This window comes from Ruditapes philippinarum, unplaced genomic scaffold (assembly GCF_026571515.1).
Source record: "Ruditapes philippinarum isolate M1 unplaced genomic scaffold, ASM2657151v2 ctg4395_1_1_1_1, whole genome shotgun sequence".
In the NCBI taxonomy this organism is placed as follows: Eukaryota; Metazoa; Mollusca; class Bivalvia; order Venerida; family Veneridae; genus Ruditapes; species Ruditapes philippinarum.
Window position 1 is genome coordinate 201,342 of NW_026851807.1, and position 24,970 is coordinate 226,311.

Sequence of the window (24,970 nt, forward strand, 5' to 3'; positions counted from 1 at the left end):
GCGGCCCCAAAACCTAATGCTCCGCATGAAGTGAGAGTGTGCGTAGATATGAGAAAAGCTAACACCGCAATCAAAACAGAGAAAAATGTTTGCCCGACGGTAGATGATATCATCTTGACGTTAAACGGCGCAACGGTATTTTCACGTCTAGATCTGCACAAAGCTTTCCATCAAATTGAATTGGATGAAGCATCACGTGTAATGACAACGTTTCAGACACATATTGGACTGTTTAGGTATAAACGTCTAAATTTCGGGGTGTCCGCAGCACCGATAATTTTCCAAAACGAGCTTCGTCAAGCACTTCAAGGTCTTAAAGGCATATTGAATATTGACGACGACATCGTATGTTTTGGTAAGACACACGAGGAACACGACGCAAATCTTCGCGCTTTACTGCAACGTCTTCAAGATAGAAACCTCACACTGAACAGCCAAAAATGTTCATTCGGACAATCTAAAATCAAGTTCTACGGATATGTATTTTCCGAATCCGGAATTTCACCCGATCCTGACAAAGTAGATGCAGTGAAAAATATGGACAGACCAAAATCAATATCCGAAATTTGTTCATTTCTGGGTCTCACGAACTATTTGTCTACGTTCATAGATGGCTATTCAAGCTTAACAGAACCATTAAGACGACTTACACATAAGGGTGTAAAATTTGAATGGACTGCCGACCAAGAAAAATCGTTCACATCATTAAAAGATACCTTAAGTAGTGATAAGGTCATGACATATTTCGATCCTAGAAAGGAAACTGAACTCTGGGTCGACGGAAGTCCAGTTGGATGCTCAAGAATACTTATTCAAAACGGCAAAATAGTATCATATGGAAGCAAAACATACAATTCGGTTCAGACGCGATATTCTCAAACAGAAAGAGAAGCTGTGAGTGCTGTCATCATGATTCAGCATTTCCATTTGTATTTATTCGGCAAGAAATTTAAACTGATAACAGATCATGCTGCACTTCAATCAATCTTCAACAATATCAAGACAATACAATCACCAAGATTAGAACGTTGGCGTTTGAAGTTGACAACGTATGATTTCCAGACAGTATATAGACCAGGTAAAATGATGATATCAGATTATCTTTCCAGGCATCCACATGCAAGACATGAAACAAATACAGTAGCCGAGCAGTATATTAGCTTTATCACAGATAACGCTTTGCCAGATGCATTGAAGCTGTCAGATGTAGCAAAAGCTACCGAAACGGACTGTATCTTAAGCTGTGTAAGAAATGCGTTAGAACAAAATGACTGGAAAACTCAAAAATGCAAATTAGATGAAAGTTTTCGGTTATACGAAAATTTGAATAAAAATCAAGAACTTGCAGTTGCATATACGGAAGATGGATTTGTGCTTTTACGGGGTTCAAAACTTTGCATACCAGAAAGTCTGCAAAAACAAACTGTTATGCTTTCGCATGAAGGTCACCAAGGCCAATCAAAATCCAAAGGCTTATTACGTGAATATTGCTGGCTTCCACATATGAATAGAATGGTGGAAGAAATTTGTAGATCATGCATTGTATGCCAAGCTGCATCAACAAGAATTATTCCAGACCCGATCAAACCAACATCACTACCACGAGATGTGTTTTCTGACAACTGACTTTTGTGGTCCTTTTCCAGACGGTTACATGTTACTAGTTGCTATATGTGACTACAGTAGATTTCCAGTAGTTGAAAGAATTAAATCGACAGCCGCAGATACAGTCATACCGCGATAGAGGCGATATTTTCGATATTCGGATATCCAGAAGTAGTGAAAACGGACAATGGACCTCCGTTTCAAAGTCGCGCATTCAGAGAATTTGCTGATAATTCGGGATTCAAACATAAACGAATCACTCCATTGCACCCACAGGCAAATGGAATAGTTGAGAGATTTATGGCGCCACTGCAAAAAGGCAATTAAAACAGCGATAGCGTCGAGACAAGATTATAAAAGAGCGTTAAGTAGATATCTTATGAATTTTCGGAACACACCACAAACAACTACACAAACAGCTCCTAGTGAATTAATGTTCAATCGTAAATTAAAGACAAAATTACCAAAGATGACATTTGATAACAAAGATACAGATATTCGAGACAGGGACAATCTTTCAAAAACGAAAAACAAAATATACGCTGATAAGAAACGTAGAGCTCAGCGAAATAATTTGAAACTGGGAGATCGTGTGTTATTAAAACGGGAACAACGGAATAAGTTTGAAACAGCATTTGACCCTACCCCCGGAATAATCATTGCTATGAAAGGATCTATGCTTACAATCAAACATAAAGGAAAAGAAATCACACGGGACGTTTCCAAATTTAGATATGTTCATGGAGATCAAGAGCCGGTGCAGACGAAACCTGCAGATAATACATCTTTACCTAGAAATAGGCCGCAGAGGAAACGCCGACCGCCGAGACGTTATGAAGATTAAGAATCTATGATACCATTTCTCGTTACAGCTATAAGGGTTAATGACTCAAATGTGTGGGCCATAATAATGCCCTAATTATATTCGCTATCATAGCAGTGTATCATTTATATCCGCTTGCTGGATTTATTAATCTTAAGAAAAAATGATAGCGTATGTGAGAACATTCTATTATTCGTGAAAATAATACTTTTGGTTTTTATTAAATTACCTTATAATTGGTTTTTGTGTGGTAGAACGGAAAAACAAATCATTCTTTTGATAACAATGCTAGTTGTTTGAAAAATGTTGTGATAATAATGTAATTTGCTTGATATTTTGTGACATTCTGAAAAATAGAAAAGATATGACAATTAACAATAACATTATAGTTATCATTACTTCGTTGAAACAGATGCCTAGTACACTTATCAGAGTAAATCGCATTGGTTAATGAACTCTGCTGAAAAAGGAGAAGAGTTTATAACAATAGACTTGCTATATAGCTTATTTCATACGAAAAAAAAATTCTTATTACAATATATTTGCACATTTAAATTTAAAGTTTTGATGATTTAAGTTTATTGATTTTATTGATGAGTTCTAAACTAAAGATAGAGGAGGATGTAGTAAGCAAGTCTACAAGATATAATAAGCCACGCCTTTAATATCAAATATCGTTATTGTTACTGTGTGTATGTTTACTTGATGTTTGGGAGTTTATGAGTGTATACTTGGATGCAACACATATAATAAAATATATAAACCATCCTTCGGGTCTTGTTTAGTTTATGTGCTAGTAAGCCATCCAAATAGAAAATATAAATGTTACAAGCTGGTCTGCAGATTGTCCAATGATCCATATATTTGTATTATTCACTATTTAGATAGCGTTCATCATCACCATCACCACCACCACCAACGCCACCACTATCATCATCATCATCATCATCATCATCATCATCAACACCACCACCGCCACCACCTTCATCATCATCATCATCACCTACAGAGTATACAAACACACTATAAACACATTAGGCCCTGTTTATTATAGGGCCACCCCAGATCTACCCTTCTGAAAAATATGCCCGACCCTACCATTTTGTTAGGTCTGTAAAGATTATGTTGCTCTTCGTTCATTTGTAGAGGTACGATACAGACAGGTTTTATCGACAAACAGTTACAAAAACAACCGAACGTCAGGAGTTCAAAACTGTAACGTTGAAGAGTAAGAACTCATGTTCTTGTGCCATCCGGGAACATAATTCGATGTTTCAACATTATATAAATAACACATGGGTTTGTGGGTAACAGTAAAAATATCATCCCGAGGAAAATATTTATACGAGGGATGATATTTTTACTGTTACCCACAAACCCATGTGTTATTTATTTTATTACCCCGAACAAATACTGTGATGATGTGCATTTGTCAACTAAATCTAACTGTAACAAAAATAAGCCAAGAGAAGCAATAACTAAACTGTCCTTACCTTGCAAGTTTAAAAGTGCACGGTAGGCCTACTTGAGAAGCTGTTTTTCTTTTATTCTTTAGGCAAGTGATGATATCTACCAGTCATGAACATAAAATAAGCTGTGTTTTATTCAGAAAACAAAACACTAACCCATTTATAAGGTTATGATCTGTGAAATCTGATCATTCTGCATCCAGATATTCTTTGCATGGTTTTTGACAAAGTGCATTTAGAAAACAACGATGATATCATACAGATGTCTGTCCACCAACTCTATCTGTAACGTTTCACTGGTTAAAATTGATAAATTATCCTTTGTTGCATGCTTTAATTGTCTGCTCGTTTCAGTTTGAAACAAAATTATTTACATTACAATTACTTCCGTTGAAAACGGATGTTTCCTGTTGACTATTCAACAAAAAGATATTTAATACGCGAAAGGGACTCTAGGGTGCAAAGAACTAAATTTTATCAGAGTAATAGTTACTTCGGCGATGCCCTATCGTCGAAAATAAGAATGAATCGAGAAAAAAATGGCGGCCATTTTATTTCATTTTATTTAGAAAATAGACCACGTGACCAGATTTTATACTGTTAAAAATACTGTTACCTATGTAACAGTACAAAATTCGTAGTCACGTGGTACACTTGCATTAACAGTAAGAATAACTCCCAGAGGCCTATGGGAAATTAGCATTACGAAAAAAGTGAGGGGTAATAACAATATCTGACAAGGGCCTATGGATGATTTTCAATGCTAACAATGCATAAACATTTCATCCAGAAACTGAACAGAATTTAAAAAATCCAACCTACCCTAGCTATTCCTGGAGAGCATGTTACCCTAACAACCCATTTTAAAGCCTAATTCACATTTCATATAGGTATTTTGGAATTATTCTTTTTCAAAATTTTAAGTTATACACTTAAATAAATAATAGTTTATTTAATTATAAATGTGTCTCACATACTGGTTGAAGAGAAACATGTAGCTCTGACATTAAGTCACTTATTTTTTTGCAATATCTTAACTATTTTTGAAAAATTGAATTTGACAAACTTCAACAACTTTCGATTCAAGGACTGAACAATTCACTCGATTCAAGGACTTAACAGTTCACTACAGATATTATTTACCGAAATTGAAACTGACACTTCTTTAAGGTCTGAATGAGCATTATGGTGGCTGATTTGTGCTATTTAATGTTTTCGTCTGCACCCCGCTAAGCGGAAAGTCGAGGATTTACAAGTTAAAATGGCGGAGGGGGGGGGGGCGTTACATTTATTGTTACATGTATATGGCGCCAATTAGCGTACTGTTCTCGCTCCCGCCAAATTATTCTAAAAAAGCTCGACTCTTCGCTCTGTGCTCCCACTAATGAGCGTGTTTTCGCTCAGCGGCTATGCCGTTTAGGTTGTTAATGTCTCGACTATTCGCCTCGCCCTCCCCCCTTATGAGTGTGTTTTCGCCCCGCGACCCAAACAACCGGAAAGTCGAGGATTAACAAGTTAAAATGGCGGAAGCACGGAGCGAAAACTCGCTAATAAGCGGAGGCACCGGGAAAAAAGTCGAAAATTTATTGTAATACGGCGGGCTGCGAAGCGAGATATTTATTGTAATTTGGCGCTTATTAGCGTGCTGTTGTCAGCGCCCCGCCAAATTATGCTTAATAAGCTCGACTTTGTGCTCGGCGCCCCCGCTATTAAGCGTGTTTTCGCTCCGTACCCCGCCGTTTTAATAGTTAAAATCTCGACTTTTCGTCCGCGCTTACGTAATTTAGAGTGTTTTGCGCGCCGCATCCCCGCCTAGCAAAAAGTCTAGGATAAAGAAAATGGCGGGGTGCGGATTAAAATCACGCTTAGTATTTGGGGCAGGGGGCGAGATTTAATAAATGAATTTTAACTACTAAACCGGCGTGGTGCTGAAATAGATTAATACAGAATCCCTAAAGAAGGCCCAACACGACAATATTGAAAATGTTGTAGGCTCGGTTTGATTGAGCCTGTTCATGGACGGTACTGGAAAAGTGCAAGTTACCGTCCACGCCCGCTAGCACCGGTTTAAGCAGAATTCAACATTTAAACATGAAATAGTAAAATTTTGAATTTTGAAACATCCGCAAATGTGTTCATACGGCGGTTATCATGGAAGCTTCAATGTGACACTTCCGTGCCATTCCATGAAAAGCGGCGTATGGTCCCCAAGTAATAAAATGCGTGTGCCCTAAACGAGAAAACAATGGGTTGGACTAAATAGAATAGAATTTAGAGAGGGGGTCAGAGGTTATGAAGCCTGCGTGTCACAGATGAGACGTCAAAAGACAAATTTAAAAAAGCAGGCAACATATCCTAAGGGTGATTCAATATTATTCAAGTAGGTATTCAAGTAGGTATTCAAGTAGCTGAGTCAAAAACGCATAAACGGGGCACGGAGAGAAGAATCGAGCTTTTAAAGAATGATTTGTTACTTTCAGACAATTTGACTTGTAATCGCCGCGGGCAATCACACTTTTAACATCTGTCAATCCGCAGTCAATTAGAATCAGAAATATTTGATGCTTTCTCCCGCCTCTTCAATCTATTTTTTCGCCGTTTGCGCCATTTTCTGTACCTTTTTTAAACTGTTTATTTGATTACTTTTTTAAAGAGTCAAAAAAGTCAAGCGTTGCCCCCGCTCGACGGTGGCTCTTGTAATAAACAAAAAAGATTCAGACTTAATCCTGATAATGATATCAATTATTGCAATGTTTATTGTTTTAGGCAAAGACTGGTATATTAGTTCGTACATAAGTACAAGGTAAACCTTCCGTTTTTTCTGTCTATCTCATGGCCACAAGCTGTACCCCAGATAAAATGCTATCTCGTACCCACGAGATACAACTAAGAAGGAAAAAAATTGCTATGATGTGGCCACGAGATATAACTCAGAAGAAAACAACATAAAATTCGCTATCTCGTTCCCACAATTTAAGCGGCCAATCAGCTTTTTATCATGTCATTATTCTATAGGTCGCCATCTTGGCAAGTATGTCTACTCGTGCCGAAATCTATGAACGCAACGATTTTTCACTATTTGAGGCCTAAAAGGGGGGGGGGGGGGGGGGTCGAAAGTGCGCTGTTTCGCTTATAGATGAGGTAAAAGGCCAATACACATTTTTTAGACTGTATGCGGCTGATGGCTTTGTGTTTTAGGAGAAATCAAAATATTCAAATTATTTACTGGGGTTTAAGTGTATGTGAACATGAATACAATTCATTTTTTCTGAGTCAATAGAAGTGTCTGGTTATCGTCATGTATGTTGTATAATTGACAGACCATATAGTTTCAATTTTACTGATAAATTGAGAAATGGATTGACGGAACAGGTTCAGTTTTCCTATTATGCTATTTAGTTTCAACAAGTGATTTTAATAATGAGATGATTGTCTAAACTCATTTTGTTTCCTGTACTTTACTTTAAAAAGATTAAGGGAGAAGAGAAATATTTCATTTCCGGTTTCACATCTACGTCATCAAGTAGTAGACATTTATAATTACCGATCATGCCATATATGGTAAGAGTAACATAGCAACAAAAAAGTCACGTGATCAGTTGCGTGTAATATTTTAAAGCTGCATGCCCCCAAATCACACACAATGTTTCAAGAAAATCAAATTTGAGCATAATGCACTATGATTTTAAGAAAATTCAAAAGATTCATAAGCCGTAATAATTTACATGATATTTGCTAAACAGTATATATGATCATACTGCATCTTCGTTACTGACCCAGTAAAAAAACGTTTGCTTATTTTGACCTCTTTTGCTTACGTTCGTGGGATTATTAGTGCCCTTTGCATTGTATAAATTAATATCTTTGTTCACTTCACAATATTTCAATCATGAAATCATTTTCACCGAATCTGCAGGCATGCTGCTTTAAAGCCGCTTTTTGATTTTTTTTTATAAAATAACAATACAATAAGATATAAGGCTTGTTCGTGTGAACACGCACATGATGTGATATAATTTGTGTACATCATGATAATGGTTTGTAACACAGCTAGTTATCAATATGACTATTTTCCGAAGTGAAGACTGTTTAAAAGTGATTATTTGTGGATATTCACCAAGTAAGAAGGAATCCACTGTAAAAACAGGTACTTTTTTTGTTGTATTTTTTCCTCACGTTTCTATCTTAAAGTCAAAAGGTTCTAGAAGATATCAAAAATGTAATCTACCATCATAATAATATTTAAAAGCCTCTCTTTGAAAGCATAAAACTGATGAGTGTAATCGAAATGTCGCTTTAAAAAAGTTTATTTATTGAAATTATAGCTTCTGAAATAATCCGTTTTGTTCTAGTTTTCGGGGCATCTTTCTGCTTTTACTTGGGGAAATGTTAGCATGGCCTGTTTAATGATTTGATAATGACAAGATTACTAGATTAATAAAGAATTATTTTGAAAAACAATTCAGCAAAAAAAAAAAAGGAAAACAAAGAAGAGGAGAAAACTTGAGAGCAATTAAAACAAAGCAAATACATGTCGTTGGCAATTGCGATCTGGTTTTATAAATTATCAGGCCGAACAGAATGTGCAAAATGAAATAAAACAACAACAAAAAAAAACACAGCGGCGGTTGGTGTAAGGCTTGAGAATTTGATTATCCCTTCCTAAGGGAGAAAAATTAAAGCTTGAAAAACCAATCACGTGAAAATTCAAGAAAATTTCACATTTAATGATTGATTGATTTGGTACATTTTCGGTGTATATTTGTAAAAATATTGAATTACATTTCATAACCAGTGTTAAAATGCCTTATCATTGAATTTACGAACAGAAAGGCTATTAAGTAATAAACATGACAACCATGAGCAGCACTGTAGGCAAGTAGGCAATAAATTTCTGTTCCTCACACCTCTTTTTAGATGAACACCTCTTGTTTCTAAGTTCATTTGTGTTTATTTCCCTGTGCTTTAGCTCACCAGAGCACTAAGGTTCTCAAGATGAAGAATTGTAATATCCTAATGTCCGGTTTCCGTCGTTTTATATTTTACATATCTTTAACTGCTTAGCCGCGAGTGATAAAACTATACAGGGATTACCCTTTAATGGTCCTAGATAAAAATGATCAAATGTTATTGGTACGCTTAACAGGATTATTACTGGAGCTACAAATAGATCTAGGACACGGATGCCACCATACTCCACTGTTAGTCTACTGACGTACAGCAAGACTGTATGTCTGACGGACAGAAAAAGGAAACAAATACAACCGAAACCGGCATTCATAATCTAAAACAATGAACACTTAAATAAATATATGAAGCGAATTATTTTGCGGACGAATAAATAAAGTGTACTTGGTAGAATGATACATTTAAAACAACATGTAGGATACAAATATTCAACATATATGAGAATTTACAAGAGCTGGTTTGAACCGGATGATGCTCCCCGAATAGGTTTTGAACACAGAAATACATCCCTTGTAGGTTCAGAGCTAGGTCCCGGACAAAGTTCAAAGTGCGATAATAATTTCAAAATTAGGCAAGGCAGATTCACTGTTTTTTTGCACTGCACTTCTACTCAATGAGATATAGTTACCGATTCAGAATCTTGTTGATACTATTAGAATTTCACAGTAAAGTCTCGGAAAAAGTTTACAGTGCAAAATTGAAAAAGGATATTAACTCCAAAAATAGGTAAGGCAGTGTTACGGTGTTTTTGCACTGCATATTTACACAATGAGATGTATCTACCTACAAAGTTTTACGTTAATCTCTTATAGTCTCATAGTCACGGACATAGTTCAAAGTAAAAAGTTGAACAAAGAACAACTCCAAATTATGCCAGGCAGAGTTACGGTTATTTTGCACTGCACTTCTACCCAGTGAGATCTATCTACCTACAAAGTTTCTTGTTCATATCTCTTAAAGTGTCAGAGTAATGTCTTGGACAACGTTTAATGTGTAAAAATAAATAGACGACTACAACTCCAAAATCAGGCAAATAAGAGTTATAGTTTTTCTGCATTGCATATCTACCCAATGATATATATCCTCCTACAAGTTTTCTTGTTGATATCTCTTATGGTTTTAGAGCTATGTCCCTGACAAAGTTCAAAGTGAAAATAAGAACAAAAGGCAATAATTCCAAACTGAGGGAAAAGAGAGTTATGATTCTTTTGCATTCCACTTCAACCCAAAGATATTTATCTACCTACAAAGTTTCTTGTTGATATCACCTTTACGATTTCAGAGCTAGGTCTCGAACAAAGCTCAAAGTGAACAAAATGAAAAATGGCAATAACTCCAAAAATAAGGGAAGGCAGAGTTATGTTTCGTTTGCACTGCACTCTTACCCAATAAGTTATATCTATCCACAAAGTTTAAAGTTGATATCTCTTATAGTATAAAATAGAGTTATATCCAGGACAAAATTCAAAGTGTAAAAATGAACAAACGGCAATAACTCGAAAATAAGGGAAGGCAGACTTACAGTTCCTTTGCACTTAACTTTCATTTATTTATTTTCTTGTTGATACCTCTTATGGTTGTAGAGCTATGTTCCGGACATATGGTTATGGTATTCTTTTTAATAACACTGCCAAAAACGCATATGATTACAAAGGTATAAAGTCAAACGAAAAACAAGTCAAAGGCACATAAATGAATACCGTAGTTTAGAAATTGTTCTGATTTAAAGAGACATCCATATCAATATCGTCATAATTTAATTTCTATGTTTACAAAATGTTTTATTTTTCTTAGCTACAAGAAACAATTATGTCATTGTTATGCAAGCATTACTGACATTTCTATATGTATCGAAAACTTAGAAATAGCATATGCAATTTAACTAGTTTTACTTCGACCGAGTATCTTTTACTCTTCATACATGTATAAATGTTGAAGATTTTTAATTGTTTACATTAAGCTCGTTCAATTACCAACTTGCCTTTAAGTGATACATTTTACAATCATGAAACAATGATAACAATGATATAGCTTGAGTTTTTCTTTCACTGACACTTATCTGTTTATATACCGGGTTTCAGAAAGAGATTTTGCTGTTGCGAAACTGTTAAGCATTTTGAACTAGAGCTATCACTAAATGTGATTAATACCCCCACAAGACTGCTCCAGAAATGAGAAAATTACTAGTAACCAAATACCTTGTAAATGAATTTAAATGGAGTTATGGTTGTGGGCAATTAAAGATAGTTGTCGTTCTTATACGTTGCATTTCCTTTCACTGTGGTTGACCATTGATGAAAGTTTATTGAATTCTGAACATTAGTTTTTTAACTTATGCACCGGGAAAGGGAAATGATCAAAGGGCAATAACTCTGCAAATGATGAAGATATAGTCATGGTTATTGAACATTGCACTTCCTTTTATTGTGATTGACCATTGTATGAAAATGTATTGAACTCCAACTACTAGTTTTCAAGTTTGTACTGGACAAGAAAAAGTAACAGAGGGCAATAACTATTTCATAAGTCCAAATACAGTTATAGTTCGTGTGCATTGCACTTCATCTCTCTGCGCTTGGCCATTGTATGAAGTCGCAGTGAATCATACCAACCATTAATTCTCAAGTTATGCTCCGGACAATAAAAGATACAAAGGGAAATAACTCGAATGCCCCAACTAACACTATTCGGTATACGCCCCTATATAAAGGGGACGTAACTTTGTTTACTCCACGTGCCAAAATAGCGGGAACTTCCAGAAAATAATGGGATGTACCGACAAAGCGACACCTGCTGTCATAATTTGAAAACAAAATACTGCTACCGGCAACTGCTTAGAGCGTACTGTAACATGCGACTATAATATTGCTTTCCCTGTCATTTGCGTTGTCGATGCGCACTGATCTTGTATTGCATTATATTTGTAATCAGTGAATATATTGAAGCATATTAATGCTATGACATCAACTTCGCCAAGTACTGATCAAAATCAGTTATTTGTTGTGAAATGGTGTCGACAATGTTAGTGGCAGATTTAAATAGCAAATTAAAGGTACTTACAGGAGCTTACCATTTTACATCTAGTTATATCAAGAACAAGCAAAGAATGTTATCTTTAACACCGAGCATAATACGCTGCCCTTAAAAATATGCAATTAAACATATAGAATATTAAAATATGTGAGTTTGACAAAACATGTTTGATGGTTAAGAAAGGAAAATATGAAGTTGCAATTACATGATGATAGTGCATTCAGTTATTATAATGCATGATCGTATTCAGCAAAACGTAGGTTTCCATTGTCATATAGAAGTATGTAAGCCAGTCCAAATATCATCAAGCAAGATGGAATAAATGCACTAATTCTGTTCCATATTCTATATTATTCACGTTTTGAATTAATTAACAATTATTGACATTGAGTATTTTTCAAAAATTCACATTCAACAAAGTGAGATGTCATACAGTGAACCAATATTTATACACACACATGTACAGACATAACACAACTGACTATCAATACCACAGGGAGAAAAAAGAAGAAGAAAAAAGGGAAAGAAGCTCATAATTATGAAATATATGGCTTTATTAACTGTTAATTATAGATTGACTTTAGTTTAAATAATTAAATGAGTTTTTGAACAATTGTTCAGTTCATTATGTTATCTTTTGCTTTTGTTATACACGTTATTGTACAACAATAACTGAAGAGGCTAGTTTAAAACTTCTAGCTAATCCATCTATATTTGGTTCAATATTTTTCCTCTTGCTTAACCAAAGATATTTCTTTAATTCTAGACGTAACCTATTGTATTTTTACTGTTTTTTTTGTTATACATCAATCATTTAGACCACCATTTACATATTCCTTCACCAATACAGAATACTTAATTATTGACAGACCTTGCCACATTAAATCTTAAAACATATCGTTTCCTTTTACATCATTCTGAGAATTAGGTTTGGGAAGTGACGTACGCTGGTTAATAAAGGAAGTAACAGTGGCCTTACGGCAATTATTTTGCCTATAGGTGCTAATGCTCTTTGTTTGCAACACTGGATAAAGTTTTCTTTTTCTCAATCATTTAAGTATAATTCAATGTTATCGTGTTTTCTAAATAAACATAAAAATTAATTATAAGTAGTCTAAATGATGTACCATCCCCAATTAATTTCCATCTAGATTCTATTGATCTAATGCTATATTTTAAAGAGCCTATCTATGTTACATGTTTTTAATATTTAACTATTAATCAAGAGATTATATGAAATTTATGTTATATATGAAGCGTAAAATTTAAAAACTTTTCTGATCTATCTAACAGTAAAGAGTTACCATCAGCATACTGTGAATTTTTATACTCTGTGCCGTAGACATTCATTCTTGATTATTGCCTTTGCAAGGTCAATCATTACTTACAGTCCTGGCATTTTCTGCTAAATCATTCATTATATCATAGACTAATCTTGTGTTATCTCCCATAAATCTACCTTTGCAAATCCTGTCTGTAATGGGTTTTTTAAGATATTGTTTTTTTTTGTTTTTTTTCGAATACAAGTAATTATACCTTGCTTTTAGGCAAGAGTTAAAGCTATTAATAATAAAAAGGTAAATACAGAAACCCCTTTGCATGTCTCATATTCTTAAGTGTTTCTGAAAATTCCTCAAAGATAAAGAGACTTTATAGTAAATCTGCTTGTTTTCGGCTCAATTTTTGGACTGTTATGTTGCCAAAAAACATTAAAATATTCGTCTTGAACTTCTTTAAACGATCTTTGTCATCAGAACACTTTCTACATATAACATCAAACCATATTTCAGCATGCAATGTTTATAAATATAGTGCATGTCCCTGTTACATGAAAATATAAACAACCTGTTCTAAGTGTGTTTTATGATTATTATACTTTACCACTTAAAAATCTATTGAATAAGTAAAAATAAGGGGGGAAACAGATGAAGTTCAAGATGGACTTGTCAAGTTATAAGGTTAATCCACACCCACAAGACTCAAACCGACATTACTTTTTGTATCCTCGATTTGAATGGTTAACGGAAAAAATGTAACATAAATTGAATGAAATCACAAAAAAACTTATAAAAATGTTTAACAACATAATAAAAACTAAGTAAAATAAAGTTAAAACATTCTGTTTTTATTTATCCAATATGACCTTATAATGTTTAAGTCAAACCTGTGACCATAGGCCATCCAATAGACAGAGAGCCCAAACAAGACCTTTTATAGACAAGTTTTCTTTAGTCGGATATGACTCTGTTCTTTATAACAATGACTTTTGTTAAGGAGTGGAATTAATTAACAGGTTTTTTTTTCAGAGTTGTCCACTAACATAAGTTTAACTGTATGTACTTAGCAACATTTTAATTGAGGTCATGTCTATTAAAGGTTTACTTGATAAAATATTATAATGTACAGTTTGAGGCTGCTTTAGTGTTCATAAATTCCTCTATTGCATTGGTTATATTGTCATATATATCAAACGCTTATCGTATTTCGTAAGTCCAAACAGAGAGCAATTGAAATACCATGCACCTTCAATGGTATGGTGTAACAGCAGCGTCTAAATAAGTCCCTGATTGAACCTTGTATCATAATCATAAGTTTATGACCCTTCTTCGTTATCGATTTCCGATTATACTTGATTATAACTTTCATACTTTTATTATTAAGTTCATCTAAGACTGGCCTAATATTTGTTTTCTTGGATGAAATTCTATGCAAATGCACTATATCTTCGTTATTCAGTATTATTTTGGCATCTGTTTGCAAGATGGCTCTTAAGTGTTTGCCATTTTCTCATTATCTTCATCCTTGTCTTCTGGTATCTCAGTTATTTTCATATAATTTGATCTCCTGCTAGCCTCTGTACTGACATTATAATTCTTGCTAACATTCTCTTCTATTTCACTAAATTTCTGATTCGCTCTATTTTCAAAATCTCTAAGTCTGTCTTTTACTTTTTTATTTTCAAATTCTAGAGAGCTTAATCTTTAACTCGTTACCAATGTTCTTTCTTGCATGTACTATCAGTCATTTCAATCAAATTTATCTCTAAAGATGAAATAATGTTATTAATTAATTCCTCTTTTTCATCTCTTTAGCACCGTTTTGAGATCACCCTTTAAGTCACTTATTGTGCTTGTCATAGCCACTATCTGTACCTGTATACTATCAAGGTCCTTCATGATTGTTGAAGTAAAGTAACTATACTTATATTCCGTATCTCTAGCAATATTGTTACTATAATCCGATAGAAATGTCTTTGCTGGAAGCTTAACCTGAGAATTTCAAATAAGTCTGCCCCTTTTTAGTCTGTGTTTCAACAACACTCAAATTTATGTTGTTACCGCTCACATTTTGAACCAAAAACAACCACTCTCACATATCTATTTTTATGCATCTGAATGAATTTTAGAACGTTAGAACAGCAATCAGCTAAACATTACTGCTTAATAGCACGAAGCCTCAAATATTAATATATAAATAACAAAGGAAAAAAAATAAAATTAACATGCGGGGTTACACTTACGTGCTATAAAGGTTGAATTTATAATATGATACCATAATATAACTGTACTATAATTGTTTATAGTAAGTTAACTATGGAGATTTTTCTGGTCTACACTGTCGAAGTTAGAAGCACTTGTCAAGCCAAAAATATCAAAACATCTAATTACTTGGAAATTTAACAGTGATACGCCTAGTGATAGACTTTAGCTTTTAACTATATATGCACATTCGTTTTAATTAATGTATATTACTTAAAGGGAGATAACCTCTATAGTTATATGCATAGTACGTATGTCACCTTGGTAATATTTAACGTGTAGATGATGAAATAATGATAAAAATATCGATCTTATTTCATTTAAGCTACTATCACATACATTGTGGTTTGAGCATTTTCGGAATAGAATGCCATGACAAGATAAAATCTCAACACATGCTCGTACATTCATAATTAACTAGATGATTTATACATGTCTTGTCCGACTAGTACCATAGTACTGTAACATTTTTGAAATGTTTATCATGCTGTAATTTAAAACCGTTCCAACGTTTGATTTTGTAAATGTTGACCTTTATTATAAACATACACGTTCACTGGTTGCAAGCAGATAAGTTGGTTGCAGGAAGAACAGTTGTGCTTTTGGTATGTTGCTTTTATTCTGCAATCAATTGCTGCACAATATATCATAGAAAAGTTTGTCTATAAAAATAGACTAAAATAGAATAACATATTTTGGTAATCTATATATTTTTTTTTATAATTTTTGGTTTAAAACTGACATTTATATTGAATGTTCTACCTGCATCACGCTGTCCTGCTCAAAACATGTCAACGGGTGTGATAACAGATGTGTTTATATTTGTGTCAAGTGAAATATAACAACCTTTAGGTCACATATATATCATGGAAACTGCAAATTTTACTTTCATGTAAATTGAACAACTGTAAACAAATATGTTGATGTTTTTATACCCGTTTTGTGTGGGAGAGTAGCTTGTAAATTGTTAATTGTATTATCTCATGTATAAATATATTTTTATTCAGACTGACCTGTTTCAAAAATGCTATAATGGAAAGTGAAGAATTTGACTCAGATCTGTTTGCGAATTGGGTGCGAGGCACAAAAGGACTAGAATATTTACAGGAAGGTCTTCAAGAATTTGTTGGAGAAAAGGTACTGCAATGTCGTGATAATACTCTTAAAAAGATAATATTGACATTACCATCTGGATCACCACAACAGTGCAACCAATGTACGGAAAATAATCTTTCTCCAGATCATTTCAACTCTACGAAGGCATGTAGCAGACGCACATGTTACCAAAACAGGCCAACCAACTGTTTTGGAAGCAGACCAGTTGGACGAAGGAAATGCCCTGATGGCATATGTAGTAAATTTTACGATGCAATTATAGATGAGCATGTATTTAAAGACCCATTATGGAAGAACACTGATCCAAGTACGTGGTGTTCGGATCCTCAAGGGTGGAGCTATGCAAAATGTTTCCAAACAACTAAAGGTCCAGGGACATCAGCTAACGATACAGATGCAGCTGGTCTGCTTAGCATAATTATAAACAACAGGTCAATACAAAACTTTGTGACCAGTATTAATCCTACCAGTTCGTTTCATTTGGTAAGTACAGGAAACGATCAAAAATAAATATATGATTTTTATATCATCCAACGATTACTATAATTACCGAATAGACTAATTGTTTAAAAGTATCATATACTAAGTTTATAACCTTAAATAAATAAAATCATTTTGCTTGATATCCTAAAAGGTTAACATTCAAATATGGATTCGAATTGCAGACTTGCTTCAGTTCTTTAGTATAAGATTAGACGTATAGAAATCACTAAAGTATCTATTAAAACCAATTAAATATTCCTTCACCACATATATACATATATTACAAAAACAAAGAACGAAAAAATAATGGGAATTATGTGTTATGATTTCCCTTCTACATACATGTATAATACAATTTCTTTCAGGCGAGAGACACCCGAAATAAAATCTTACATAGCTCAAAGCTTGAAATCGACGAAACAACTGTGTGTTCTTATTTGGACGCGTTCATTGTAGTTCTTCAAGATCCAAAGTGTCTGATTAACGATGAGGCATCAAAGAAAGCGGTTGATAAACTAACACAGGTATATTATACTATTATACAATTTTAAAGCACAAATCAGATTTATTTATGTGATAAATGAGTATCTGCTTTGATTTTAAGTGCTCGTTGAACCACTTAAGGGGTGACATCCGGATGTATTTGAGCTACTTCGGTATATTATTCTGAAATGACGACTGATTTACAAAGAGTAAGGGAAATATGATATAAACTTCACAAAGCTTATACACGATACCTGGTCTTGCATGAAAAGTTGTCTCAAAATGGTGATTTAAAATCGTACTACAAACGTATTGATCAAGTGGCAAGACAATTGGAAGCAACTACAAAATAGAAAATCATGGGTCAAGGTCAATGTTGCTAAAGTAGAACAAAAAACAAGTTAACAAAGTGCATAGCTTATTTGGAAAAATCTGGTCTATGATTTTTTTTACTCCGTGGGGTCAAGGTATGGTCACTGTTAATAAAAAAAGATAATATATTTTTCATATTAATAGCTAGAGTTAGAAACTAAGTATATATTAATCACTTTGTAAATCAAAACGATATATAATGGAATTAAGAAACTGAATCAAAATTGAATATGAAGAACACTTTAAATGATGTGTACTGTGTTGAATTTGACCGACAAATTGACATTCCGAATACCTGTTCTTCGATTGAGAGAGTCTTTTTTTCCTTGGTTGATAAAGAAACTTCCTTTAGAGCCATATTAAAATTTCTCAAAAGTTATGAAAAACTTTATTAATTTTTCTGTCGTTGGGGAAAATTCTCACAGTGAAGTAATTCATTTTGTGTGTGTATGTGCGCGCACATGTTTGTGTGAGTGCGTGCGTGTTTGTGTGCATGTGTGTGTTCTTAGATACAAATAAAGATTTGTTTGCAATTTATTTAATACTTAGCAAATATGATACTATTCAATGTAAGCTAATAAAAATTGCATCATGTTACAATAGAAATGTATGTTAAAACTATGACATACTTATTTATTTTGATAACATATCTAAGGTTGTAAGTATATTTAAGTGTTTTAATTTGAGGCCCTTTTTTAGAAACTGCTTATAAATAAAAATAAATGCTTAACAGTCCTTGCATTTGATACTTTTCTTGATTAAAGCTTAAAAGATACTTTAATTTGCTGAAAATGTGCTTGAAAATGATTGAATGACACAAAAATTCCAAACAATTTTTAAGAGAGCGTTTATCATTTAGAGTATATCGTTTTGCGTTTGTCTGCATAATTCGTTTGCTAAAGCATGCTTGTAGCGTTCGTTCTGTTAGCGTGTAACATGCGTGCGTTCTACGTGTAAGAAGAAACGTTCACCCTAATGTATTTCTTTACAATTAGATTTGAAATGTATTTGGGAGGGGAGATAATCGTAAAAGTCCCTTTTTTGCTCGTTCGACTTAAATTTTTTTTTCTAAAACACCGTTGAACTTGCAATGTTTCTTAATTCAAATTTAAACCATTTTCGTGTTAAAATATCAAATTCTGCTTAAGCCGGTGCTACAGGGAGTGGATGGTAACTTGCATTTCCAAGTACCGTTCATGAACAGGCTCATTCAAACTGAGCCTGCAGAATTTTCCATTTTGCCGTGTCGGGCTTTCTTAAGGGATTCTGTTTTTCTCTGTTTTATTCACATTAAGCTGGAAGTATTTGTTGACTAGCTGGGGCAGGTAAGTCTGAGATCACATTTTCAGAATATTGCCCCCCCCCCTTCTCAGGTGCTTCTTGTTTTACTATTCAGCTCTAACAAATTAGAGTGCTCTGTTTAGGCAAAGGTCTTGTTTGATTAAAGGTGCCAATTATTTGACAAAGTCAGTGTATGTTAATAACCCCCCCAAAAATATATAAAAAATAACGTCTTAACAATATTTCTTTTAGCTGATTGTGTAAATAGGGGGTGTGTATAGCTAGGTGTGTATACATTGTTTGGAAAAAAATTATAAGGAAAAAAAACTTTAAAAAATTATACATACAAACTTCAAAATTTGAAAAAGTTTATAATTGCAAAACATTACATCATTTTGTTATATAATACTTTTTTGTTTCCAGACCATGTCCATACATATAAAAATGCCGAAAACATGTGCTTGTAGATAATTGAATCAGTCCAAAAGTTTAACATAAAGGATATAAAAAATACAAAAGAGATGGCAAAATGTTATTATTTATGGAAGCAAATGAGCTACTGTTAGTACACCATATATTAGTTTACTGTTTGGAGCTCAGATGATTATATTTCAAAGTGTCAAGAGAATTCGCTCGTCGGTTATATGTTTAGCTGTAAATCGTTGTTCAAAGTACAAAAAGACATTTTAGGGAGCTTTTCCAGGACAATACAGTTTTTACAGCAGGACAGACGACATTAATAATCTTTTGCATGTGACTCCTTTAGTAAAAGAAGAAAGGGACATTTTTGAAATTAGTATTTTACGTGTTTACCTCGCTCGTCCACGCGACAGTTTTAGAGGACCACGTGCGGTGTATACACTGTGATAGATCTATTCAACAGTAAAACTAAACACATCAATCACCATGTTTGTAAGCAAAAGGTTGATAACTATATTACATTTCTATATGCCTTTTACATTACAGTTAAGAAACAACACAATACACATAAACCAAGGAGACACAGTATCACTTCGTCAGATGCGAAATAAGGCGTTGACCGAACTTGACGACAGAACAGCAGAATCTTTGCGTAAACTCGATGAGAAGATTACTGATGGTATATCTAAAATAAGCACAGCCGGGGAACAGATATTACAAGACATATCCGAGGCCAAAAACGATATTGATGGACAGAAAAGTGAAGCTATATCTGAAATTTGCAATTTAAAAAAAGACGTTTTATCTGTAATCACCAAGGCTGGTACAGAAGCAAAAGAAAATGTTCTAATTGGGGCTAAAGCTGCTAGGTCTGATATGAGCGGACAGGTTGTTTCAATGGAAACCATTTTCCAAAAAGTTCGTCGGAAGCTCAAAAATGCGTTCAGTCCTTCAAGTTCAAAATCACATTTTAAGGTTGGTTTTCTTTCAACAATTCATATTAACCTTTATAACTTAATCAATCCAGTACATTGTCTTTGTGTAGCAATAGCTTTCAGTAACTCCTTTGATTTTTGTTTTGTTAATTTTCATTTATCTTAAGTTCTATTTCTATTAATGCCTTTATAAATTACACGTTAAGATATCATTAGTCTATTTTATTGTCATATTATGTAACTGTGATATCCATTTTTCAAAGTTACTCCCGCTTTTATAAATTATAGTATCTGGTTTGGTTAAACTATCACGACAGTTTGTATTTATCTTAAATTTCTCCTAGTAAATTAATTAATTCATGATGTCATCCACATTTAGTATTGATCCTCTAGGTTTATGTGGAACTTGGGATCACATAGACCAAGGTCAAGGTAATTGGTGTAAAGAATGAATTTTAAACAATGGTCCCTAAGTTTAGAAATTGGGGACATGGCTGAAGGTCAAAGTCTTGCATTTGTACATATATGATTAACTTTTTTTTGTAAGTTGATCATATAATAATCACGTGGATTTGCCACTCTTTTTATAGGACAGTCCTATTGAAACCAATATCAATTATTCATTTTTTTTTTCAATTTCAAAATACTGATTGCTTTACATTTTGAAAGAAATAGCACAAAACGATTTTATCAACAATCATCCTAAATATCATAATTCTATATCGCATTCTTTCCACAGGTGCTGCCAAGGCAATCAAAGAAAGGTAAATTAACTCATATTTTATCATTTTGAGGTCTGTGAGGAGGATTAAGATTAGCCCTTGTCCGTCCGTCCATACGTTTGTCCGTTCTCATGTTGTTTCACAATCTCTAAAAGTATTTGATCTAGAGTCAAGAAACTTAACAGAAATGTTGATCAGCATTGGAAATTGTACACCCGGGATTTTGCGTGTGGATTAATTTATTTCTCTCAAGGTGATTGCCCTTGACTATGTAAAAAAAGCTATTTTCAACTAGTGTGGCGCGTAGCAAATCAAGTATTTGAAGAATGGTAAGTCAGCATATGTAGGTGTGCACATTAGGTTTTGTGTGTGGATTTATTCAGTTTTTTTTTCAGAGTGATTGCCCTTGACTTAGTTAAAATTTGCAATCATAAACTTCTGTCATTCGTAGTCAAAACAGTATTTAACTTAGAGTCATGAAACTTTACAGAAATGATAATCAGCATGTGTATTTGTGCACATAGGGTAAGTCCTTTAACATCAGACGTTTCCGTTAGTACTACGTACACTCCAACGTCTTACCGACTTCTTCATAATGTTGTTTAGCAAAACGCGCAGCGATTTTGAAGCGCTACATAAACTGTTATAACTCAATAATTCTATGTTGATGAAACTAACTGACACGTGACGATATTAAAATTCACCAAGAAATCCGAAGCATTCAGAATGTATATGAAACGCACTATTTTGTTCTATTGACAGCGCCATTTTGATATCAGGAAGTTTTACGTTTAGTTTAGAGGTAAACACAGTAACTGGAAGCAGAAAACAGAAAACAATATAATTGTGATCATTGAACAAAAGAAGTAAAGCTCCGAAAAAAGTCAAATATGTTATTTCTCATCACACATTGAAACTATATAAATGCCCTTTTATGTGTTTAAACCATTTCTTCGTTTTCTGTAAAAACATAATCCCCCTTTTTTCAAATCGGACGAGTCCATTTGTTTATTGCATAAGAAAAGCATCGTATGGTCTGTTTCAATGTGAAATTTTCCAGTCAGTTTTAGCCCGTTTCAAGTCAAAGGATACTACATCTGAATAATGGTTATCGATTATGAACGGACTGCCGATTAATTAATAGAATAAAGAAAGCGCGCGTTAGTGAACGACCATTATTAGTTCTTTATTGTTGTGCATTTTATACAATCCATTTATCAGTTACGAAAATCAATCTCCCACAGGTCGACATCATGTATGTACATGTCTTACAATTTATTATCAGCCGCATTGTTTCCTACGATTTTCTGAGAACTCTAAAAAGCTTGTTATAAATAAATATCTTTAAAGATACAATGTACATAATTTTATAAATCCGTCTATATCTAGAGTCATGTTTATAACCATATCTATAAGTTAAGTTTTGCCCCAGAAAGAATTTTTGTAAGCTAAACTTGTAATACTATATCTTTACTAAATTATACGTAAACATTAAATACAAGTAGAGATTTTGATGCTAAAGCATCAAGTCGCCGGATAGAAAAATGATTGTATTATCATACATATAAGAAAATATCAGTTTAATTAATGGTTCAAGTATAAAGAAAAGAGAAACAATATGTTGAGTAACTGTTTATTCACAATTAAACATCATATATGAAGCAAACTAGCTTAGCAATATTGTCAAGGAACTGCTATTATTATTAAATAAGCAAGTATTGTCTGGCAATATTGACCTGAGACTCATTAATTTTCGGGAGGTGTTTCGTTAGTTTACGTAACTTATTAATGCTAAATATTTTATTGATAGTATAGATCTCGATATCAAATCAATAAATATTGCTTGATGGCCTAGTGGTGGTAAGTATGACGAAGTTGTGACCTAGTAGGCCAAGTTCGAATCTTTGAACATCCCTTTTGCAGTTTTCATGAAACTATTTTTTATTATATCTTTTAACTATATGAAACAAAAGTTGATAAATCGTATTTCATTTCTAGCATTTTTTTATTTCAAAATTGTGATTAATTTTGTAAGGCGGGTGATATTCTTTTAATTCTACTTGTAATTCTACCTTAATTATACATATACCGTTATACCAGACATCGAAATCCGTATTGTATACTTCAGAATCCGATAATTACCGCCGAATAATTAAAGGTCATCGAACATTTGAAAATATATATGTTTTAATTATTGCATAAAACAATGCTATTCTAACGTAAAAGTGGTATCTGCATAAAAATATTTTTATGCGTATCGAAAAAATATATAATTTAGTTGAAATCAATATTCATGTCGTTACATACGATATAGTTAACGTTTTATTGCCTTTCAGTTCGATAAAATATCAACAAAAAGATATTTTATTAGTTTTCTTTTAATGTATACTTTCTAATACGATTCCGGGTCATAACCGTCATACCGCTTTGGTAACCTGCGCGACGGAAATCGACGGAATATAACGAAGACGACGATTACCACTATTTATTTCAATAAATGTGCCTCTTTAGCATAAATCTATTTTGTGATGTTCAGCCTAAACTAAACTATTGAACGTTGACAGAAAGGAACAAGTTTAACCCTTTACCAAGACAAAATGAAAAGGTTTAGAAAACTTATTCTTTAATGTGTAAATTATGAGTATACATATACAGTCCTTTCTAATGATATAAAATATGAAACTTATTAATGAAAGATAACTTTGTAATCATTTATACATCTGCATCTTATCAGCCGCCATACCTTACTATTCACAAGTTACTTGTATGTCTTATCAGCAACCTGTTACTATTAATAGATTTTATAACAATAACATACAACGTGTAGTCACATGATTCTTACAGGGAGAATCTGTTTATAATTAGATAAAATAATGAAATATAATAGGTCTCATAAGATATAAACAACCAAATAATTTAAATGTGTCATTTCAAAAATCATTCATGATTTATCAATCATAAAATAGCAACGCTTGACGCTTAAAAAAGTAAAAGTATCCCTAAATTAAATGACTGGTCCATAGGGATACATTGTTAATTCATTTTATGAAAATTGTTATGTTGCTTTTTAAGATGTCAATATCTGTATATTTCATTTCATTTAGCAACGTTAATTTATGTTTGAATTTTTAAGATCATTATGAAAAGTAATTGTGGTCCTTAATTGTTCAGTAATTGATTTGCTTTTTTATTCTTCTCCTACCATAGATATAATATTAAACTGTTACAAATATAGTCGCCGGTTTCTACCGGCGACTAATAAACAATTTTGCATAACTGGCGACAAAAGAATATTCGCCTTCGAATGTAAGTATAACCAATTCAACGCAATCTACTTCCAAGCTATATAATTCCCCATGTATACTTCCTACATTCCCCTGTGTGTTTGTTTCCCATTAAAATTGGATTATAGTGCAATGTCCCAGTCGCATATTTTTAACATAAGTGTGTTTACACAGACATATTAAAATTGTGATAGTAACTTATAATAACCAAAGGGCTGCAAGCTCTGTGGTAATTTCTGATCTTTGCAATCTAAATCGTATTGTATGTGTTTTCCTGTATAAGTTTATTTTTATGTACTATAATTCATCTTGCATGGCACCAGAGTTTGATACATACGGAATTTTGCATAACTAGAGTTGCCTCAAAAAATCATTTATGTTCATTTTTTATGATAGCCACACTTTATCCTTGCATATCGTGGCTATTTCCTTAACAA

At 33.4% G+C, this 24,970-nt stretch overlaps 1 protein-coding gene across 1 annotated transcript; it reads left to right on the forward strand.

The window, feature by feature from the left end:
* Positions 1-7,898: 7,898 nt before the first annotated feature.
* LOC132740280 (uncharacterized) lies at positions 7,899-21,291 on the forward strand (the record flags this gene model as incomplete). Its single annotated transcript, XM_060728162.1, has 5 exons — positions 7,899-8,044; positions 16,445-17,036; positions 17,402-17,560; positions 20,139-20,649; positions 21,267-21,291. Coding segments are annotated over exons 2-5 (1,262 nt in total), but the record flags the coding sequence as incomplete, so codon positions are not given.
* Between the last annotated feature and the right edge of the window lie 3,679 nt (positions 21,292-24,970).